General features: G+C 59.3%; 1 protein-coding gene across 6 annotated transcripts; it reads right to left on the minus strand.

Annotated features, from left to right (window-relative positions):
• Window positions 1-127: 127 nt before the first annotated feature.
• Window positions 128-6,946, minus strand: LOC119930036 (complement factor properdin). Of its 6 annotated transcripts, none has more exons than XM_038748459.1 (11): window positions 6,784-6,946; window positions 6,524-6,577; window positions 6,169-6,296; window positions 5,472-5,668; window positions 5,177-5,347; window positions 4,704-4,898; window positions 1,609-1,782; window positions 1,220-1,411; window positions 947-1,058; window positions 615-763; window positions 128-297 (listed from the first exon to the last, which is right to left on the minus strand). In XM_038748459.1, exons 3-10 carry the CDS (start codon window positions 6,282-6,284, stop codon window positions 616-618), a joined length of 1,305 nt encoding a protein of 434 aa, XP_038604387.1. In that variant the 5' UTR covers window positions 6,285-6,296; window positions 6,524-6,577; window positions 6,784-6,946; the 3' UTR covers window positions 128-297; window position 615. The 6 variants fall into 6 exon arrangements, with proteins under 6 accessions (XP_038604387.1, XP_038604385.1, XP_038604388.1 ...); XM_038748457.1 differs by having other exon boundaries at window positions 6,169-6,325; XM_038748460.1 differs by lacking the exon at window positions 6,524-6,577.
• Between the last annotated feature and the right edge of the window lie 308 nt (window positions 6,947-7,254).

Below are 7,254 nucleotides of genomic sequence, written 5' to 3' on the forward strand. Positions count from 1 at the left end.
TAGGAACGAGGGACTGTTTGGGAATTCTGGGGTTTCTCCAGTTGGATCTTTTAGAACACATCCCTGCAACACGTTGTGTGTGTGTGTGTGTCTGTCTGTGTAGATGTGGGTTCGTGTTCCACACTACTTGCTGCTTGATTCCATTTATTTGGGGATCGTGAGAGAGGGAAGAGAGGGGGGTGCTAAGGAGGGACCAGGTTGCAGCTGATTGCTTCCCCTGCAGGGTGAGAACACTTGGGTGGGAAGGAGGGAGGAAGGCGGAAGAGCAGAGTCTAAGGGTCTTTCTCCTCAGGCCCTCTGGGGAGAGAAGGTTGAATTAGCAGGGGCACAGGCAGAAAGCCGCCCCACTGCCCTTCTCCCTACCACCCACTCCTCCTGCCCCAATTTGCTTTAAGCCTGTCCCACTGGGAGGAGAAAGTTGAGGGCCCGGAACCTCCCGGGAGACAGGATCAGGGCCCGTCCGATCCTGAGCCCCCGGGGTTACGTTAGCTACCGGTCAATCCGTCAGTGGTACCCTCGGCACTCAGGTCAGACTGCAGCCGAGTGGGCAGGTCTCCAACGTACCGACAGGACAATGGGGCAGACGTCCCTGCCGCCCGCCCCCAAATGCCTACCCTAGTCTTGGCAGGGTGGAGGGTGGAGGCACGGTCTCTTTTCCTCCACCTTCAGCTTCTGGCCATTCAGCTCAGAGCAGGTGGGATTTGCCCGCCCCCAGAAGGTCACGTTCTTCTTGGCCAAACCCTCGACCTGGGAATACGTGGGCCTGGGTGGGATGAGGATGAGTGAGGTCAGAGGTCACAGTCGGGGAACCCTCCCGCCCTTAGAGCCTTCAGCCCCCAGAGTTCCTCCCCCCGGATCTCGGGGGTACCGAGGGCTCTGCGATCTCCGTGCCCGGCCCCAGGTTCACCCTCCCCTGCCCCAGCTGTGCCCCCGGCCCTCCACTCACGGGTAGGGAGGCAGGATGGCCGTGCAGAGGCGTTGGCGGCTGCGGGTAGGGTTGGGGCCACAGGGCGGGGAGCACAGGCTCCACGACGTCCAGTCTGCCCACTGCCCGTTCACTGGAGGAGACGAGGGGGATCGGTTCTCGGCTGGGCGGACAGAGCTGGCTAGGGAGCCCAACTCCTCCCGGGGGGGATGATCGGGGGGCAGGGGGGAACGACTGGTGCCGGGCTGGGAAAGCCGAGGGGCTCAGGAGCTAGCGGAGGGGTGGGTCACTCACTTTTACAATAGTTGATATTGTAGCAGTGCCGAAAGTCGGAGTGGAGGCCCGGGCACCGATGGCCTTCGTGCAGCCGGCCCTTGCAGGTGCGAGTCCGCTGCTGTTGTCCCGCCACCTCCTGGCAGTTGATCTTTTGGAGCTGGGGCCGGGCACAGTCGTTCCAAGAGCTCCATTCCGTCCACCAGCCGTTCACTGGGGCAAAGGGAAGAAACGAGGGCAGTAGGGCAACTCTGACCCCACCGCGCTCTCCCCCACCACACCGGGGGTCCCTCGTCACCCCGCCTTCCCATCGTCAGCTCCAAGCCCCGCCTGCCCCGGGGCTAGGCGGGAGGTTCTCGGACTGGTGAGCGGTTCTGCCTGAAGTCCCCTCTCTCCCGGGCTCCACTCACCAGGACAAGGCTTCTTGGTGTGGCAGACGGCAGAGCGGGTCCCCTCTCCCTGGCAGGCGGCCCCGCCGTGCTGCGGAGCTGGCCGATCGCAGGGCCGATACTCCCGATTCTGGCCCAGGCCGCAAGTCACTGAACAAGGTCCTGTGGGGGCCCACGACCCCCAGCCCCCAGCCACTGTGGGAGGTGAGGGAGGAATGAAGAAGACCCAGATGGACCCTCCGGTCGGCCTCCCCTCCCGCCTGCCTTCAGAGAGCGATGGCACCAACCCCCTGCCCGGCAACTCCGTCTCCTCTTACTGCACACAGTAAGTGCTCAATAAATACGATTGAATGAATAAGATCCTCCCAATCAATCAATCAATCAAAGGTATTTATTGAGTGCCGTGTGCAGAGCACTGGACTAAGCACTTGGGAGAGCACAGTGCGACAGAGTTGGTAGAAACGTTCCCTGCCCACAGTGAGCTTACAATCTAGAGGAAGAGGACCCTCGGCCGGTTTCCCATCTTCAGGTCTCATGCCACCGTCTGCTTTAAATCCCTTCCAGTGTGCCCTTGTTCTGCCCTCGGAGGAAACGGAGAATGGCCGAGCGATAGCCTCCCTGCGATGACTCTCCAGAGATTTGATGACCATTACCCAGTTCACCATCAACCTCCTCTGCTCCCAGTTCTGTTCACCTTTCCTCACTGCCCTCCGTCCCTTTCATCCTCACTCTTCCTCCTCTGGGCCCTCCGCGCAGCGAAGCCCTGCTCCTCCCAGCCCTTCCTCCAGGCCGGCGGCTGAGGTCAGGAGGGCATCCCAATTCCACCAGAAGGGGTGAAGCCTCCCGGGATGGGCTGGGATGTTTCCAGAGGGTCTCAGCACTAAATCCCGGCCCGACCGGCTCCCGGGGCCTCACGGGCCCACCTCGTCTTGAGTGTTCACTCTTCACCCTGAGCGGAAGCCCTCCCATCCTTCAGGGGTTTGGGAGACGCAGTGAGGGATACAGCCCCTGGGCTCAAGAAACGGCCCGGCCCAGCGGAGAGAACACGGGCCTGAGAGAGGATCTGGGTTCTGGACTCCGCTAATCGCCTGCTTTTGTGGCTACGGGCAAGTCACTTCACTTCTTTGTGCCTCGGTTTCCCCATCTGTAAAATGGGGGTTCAATACCTGTTCTCCCTCCCTCTTAGCCTGTGAGCCCCAGGTGGGTCAGGGACCGTGTCTGATTCATTCATTCAATCATATTTATTGAGCGTCCAAGTTGGCAACATAGAGAGACAGTCCCGACCCAACAGTGGGCTCACAGTCTAGAAGGGGGAGCCAGACAACAAAATCAAACATACTAACAAAATAAAATAAATAGAACAGATATGTACAAGTAAAATAAATTAATAAATAGAGTAATAAATATGTACAAACATATATACATATATAGAGTAAATCAATCAATCGAATTTATTGAGCGCTGACTGTGTGCAGAGCACTGTACTAAGCGCTTGGGAAGTACAAGTTGGCAACATATAGAGACGGCCCCTACCCAACAGCGGGCTCACAGTCTAGAAGGGGGAGACAGACAACAAAACACATTAACAAAATAAAATAAATGGAATAAATATGTACAAATAAAATAAATAAATAAATAAATAAATAGAGAAATAAATACATACAAACATATATACAGGTGCTGCGGGGAGGGGAAGGAGGTAAGGCAGGGGGATGATGCTGATGAACTTGCACTCACCCTAATGCTTAGAACAGCGCTTGGCACCTAGTAGGTGCTTAATAAATACCATCCCCTGGGGCCCGCGGGGAGCCCTCTGGATGTCTGGCAAAGCAAGCAGGGAGTTCCCACAGCAGCAGCCCAAGGTAGGGGGGATCGGTGCCGGATCTGAGGTGGCTGGTCTTGGATGGCTGCCCAAATGGGGACCAGCTCATGGAGGTTTCCCCGAGCCTACGTACTAAGCGCCTACCCCCTCTTCCCCCACCTTCCACCCCAGCCGGCCACTTTCCCCTGCAGCAGTTCTGGGGAGGTGTGGGTTGGGTCAGAGAGGGGCAGCAGCACAGGAGGTCAGGCCACCTAGTTCCAGAGCAGAAAGCAGAGGGAAGGGGATGGTTGCAAGACCGCTCCAGCCTCCTTCAGGGTCCCTTTCTCCACAACGCCTGGGGTGGCTGTCCTAACAGCCCTCCCCTCGGCCCCTAATTAGCCCACACTGACCAGGGTAGGACAAAGACACTGACAATCTCCCCTTGTCTCCACTGAGCTGAGGGCAGGAGGCAGAGTGGCTGCAGGGAGGGAAGAGCAGAGATGCAGAGGTTGCCAGAAGGGTGCCAAAGCAAAGTTTCCTTTAGCTCCATCCCTATGGTGGCCGTCGGGGGAGACCGATGCGGAAGAAAGGAAGGGATGGAGCCCCCTCCCCAAGTTGTCCAATGCCCAGGAAGACAGCTCTGCTGGGCACAATATTCAGACAGGGAACTAACCAATGCCAGGAAGAGCAAGTTCCAGCACGTCTGGCTCTCCTTAACACGTCCCAGATCCCGAAGGCCTTTGACTGCTACAGTGTCGATTGCCGTATTGTACTTTCCAAGCGCTTAGTACAGTGCTCCGGACACGGTAAGTGTTCGATAAATGCGATTGAATGAATGAATACTTGGGACCAGTCAGTGGTCCACTCTGATTCCTGGATCTTTTTCTTCAAAACCTATTCTCACCCGGCCTTCCTCCATCCTGGATCTGCACGGTTTCTTCTTGGTCCCTTTGATGAGACAAACCATTCGTCTCCCGTGGCTAACTGCTTACTCGAGTTTCGCCACTCAGCCAATTCTGCATCCTTCACAGATTCTTTGAGCAAATGAATAAACGCTCCATACTCCTCTCTGGGCCATGGAAGCCCCGGAGCTGACCCTACTAGGAACCATCCTACAGGAAGACACCGAGCCCCTCTCCAAGGCCCCCCGCCCCCCGGGGCCTTCACTGAGCCACCGCGTGCCCCCTTTGTCCCCTTCAGTGCTCCCCCACTGTCCTCCTGAGCCTTTCTCAATGTCCTCTTCTGCTCGGGCCCTTGTCTCCTTGGGGTCCCTCTGGAAGTCCCCTCCCCGCTAACCACCTTGTTGTCCCCCTACCTGGGCAAGGAGGGAGTCCGGAGCTGCAGCTCCTCTGTTCGTAGGCATTGCCGGGGCAGGGTTTCCCCGGGGGGTGTTCGGAGGGGCGGGGGGCCGAGCAGGAGCGAGACCGGCGCTGGGTGGGGGCCGAGGGGCTGCCCTGGCAGGAGGCTGAGCAGATAGCCCATGGTCCCCAGGCCCCCCAGCCTCCATGAGCTGGGCAGAGAAGAAAGGCGGTGATGGAGAGGGGAAAAGACACCCAAATCCAACACCAAAAACACCACCACTGGCGCCCGACCTGCTCTCCCCAGCCAGCCTCTCCCCTCCATGGGGAATGGCCATCCTTAGCCCTCCAGTCTCTTTGACCCTCGGCCCCCTCCCAGCCTGGAGCAGATCTGCCCTCCGCGTTCCCTGCCCCATCTCACCCCCTTCCCTTCCCGAGGCAGGTCTGCTCCTCTGCTCCCCCCGCCCCCTTCCCCCTCAGCTCCCCTCACTGGGGCAGATCTGCTGCGGGTCACAGGTCTGGCTCTCGCTGGCTGCCCCGGGGCAGCTCCCGCCACACTGGGGTGCGGGATTGTCGCAGCGTCGCTGCCGGGTCCGATGGCCCTTGGCACAGGTAACGGAGCAGGCTCCCCAGGGGCTCCACTCCGACCAGCCGCCGGCCTCTGCCAAGGAGACATGGGCGGTTGTCAGAGAGGGGCAGTCCTCCTCACCAGGGCAACAGTCCTCTTCCACCCCAGTCCCCTCATCAGGGAGGGCAGCAGTCCTCTCCCACCCCGATCCCCTCACCTGGGCAGCATCCTCGGTCTTCGCAGGCCTGCAGCTCCCAGCGGACGGGCTTGCCTCCTTCCCCTCCGCTGCACTGTCCCTGCCCAAGGCAGCGCTGGCGCCGCAGCTGGGAGCCCTCCCCACAGGACCTGGAGCACGGCGACCAGGCCGACCAGGGGCCCCAGCTCGCCGGCCTGATGGGGGAGAGGGAGTCCGGCCTGGCAGTCTCTCAGCCTCGGCCCCCAGAGCGGGATTGGAGGAGGGGAATCAGGCTGGAGGCCCAGAGGGCCACGGGACTTGTGTTTGGGACCCGCAGGCTCAGTGTGGCGTGAGAGCTGGGAAGCGTGGACTGAAGGGCCAGAAACTCAGCCTTCTCTTAGTCAGACCCGGGGGGTCAGCGGGGACACCCCCACCCCACCATAGCTTGAATTTGGCTTCCCTCTTCTGTAGCGTAATGTCGGCCTCTGCCTCCCTCTCCCTTCCCATTCCGCTGTCCATCCGGGGCCCTCCGGATCCTGCCCCAGATTCCCCCCCACCCCACCCTGCAAATCGCCTGTACCCCCTGTCTAGGCTCTGAGTCCACTTTGAGAGGCCCAGGGTTGGGGCCGGAGTCCTCTTGCACCGTTGGGGTAGAGGGGCCCTCTGGAGGGTCCCGAGCAAACCATCCCCGGGAGGCTCCCGGCCTTCGCTCCCTGGCCCGGTCCCCGGCACCCCTCACCTGCAGGACTGGCAGGACCCCTTCTGCACGCCCTGGGGCTGGAAGCCGTAGTTGGGATTCAGGCAGCAGTCTTCCTGGCTCACTCCAGCCCCCAGGAGATCCTTGCACTGACCCATCACCTCATCGAACTGTGAGAAGCACAGCACCGACTCTTGGCCTGGACACGCACGCACGCACGCACGCACACCACACACACACACACAATGGACAGACAGACACCAGGGCTCCAACCACAGCTCTGACCTCAAACCCGCAGCCCAACCCGAATGGCCTCTGACTTCTCCTCCTCTCTGCACCCTTTCCTCTCGCTCCCCTTTCCCCGAGCCCACTTCTCCCTCTGAGTCTCCTGGGTTACCTGCCACGTGGTAGGGTAGGGAGCTGCCACAGGCCAGGAGCAGGAATACGAGTCCTGGGCCACGCATGGTGAGAGGGCGAGGAGGGAGAGGAGAGGAGTGTCCCCTTTAGCCTTATACCAGGATCCCAGACCCCACCCCACTCCCGCTGACTCAGGTCTTTCAATAAAGAGGAAGAGCTGTGGGGGAACTGACCCAGGATTACCCAGTCCTTCCCCTTCCTGCCGTTCCTCCCCCCAGAGCCCACGTTTCTCCCGCGTACCAGATAAGATGCCCGGTCCAGGCAATCAGGTCTGGTGGGTTCTGTTCCTGATTCCTCCCGCCACGTGACCCTAGCTCAGGTCTTTCCCTTCATGTCTTGAAGGGGGAAAGACATTCATTCATTCATTCAATCGTATTTATTGAGCGCTTACTGTGTGCAGAGCACTGTACTAAGCACTTGGGAAGTACGAGTTGGCGTCATATAGAGACGGTCCCTACCCAACAGCGGGCTCACAGTCTAGAAGGGGAAGACAGACAACAAAACAAAACATATTAACCAAATAAAATAAATAGAATGGTAAATATGTACAAGTAAAATAAACAGAGTAATAAATATGTACAAATATATATACAGGTGCTGCTTCCCTTTCCTTCCCTGCTTGGGTTCCTCTCCCTTCTTCCGCCCCAGGCCTTTCCGCATCTCCCACCTCCTCTCCCTGCCCGCACCCCTCTACCTCCTGGGGTGACAAGG

This window comes from Tachyglossus aculeatus, chromosome 6 (assembly GCF_015852505.1).
Source record: "Tachyglossus aculeatus isolate mTacAcu1 chromosome 6, mTacAcu1.pri, whole genome shotgun sequence".
NCBI classification, from domain to species: domain Eukaryota; kingdom Metazoa; phylum Chordata; class Mammalia; order Monotremata; family Tachyglossidae; genus Tachyglossus; species Tachyglossus aculeatus.

What these genes read in the sequence shown, in the direction of transcription:
- LOC119930036 (XM_038748455.1), bottom strand. Translation starts at nt 6,590, where the DNA reads ATGCGTGGCCCAGGACTCGTATTCCTGCTCCTGGCCTGTGGCAGCTCC. An exon ending in CCTACCCTACCACGTGGCAG is followed by an intron (nt 6,326 to 6,523) that starts GTAACCCAGGAG and finishes GTGCGTGTCCAG; the next exon opens with GCCAAGAGTCGGTGCTGTGC. An exon ending in CGGACTCCCTCCTTGCCCAG is followed by an intron (nt 1,783 to 4,703) that starts GTAGGGGGACAA and finishes CACCTCCCACAG; the next exon opens with TGGCTGGGGGCTGGGGGTCG.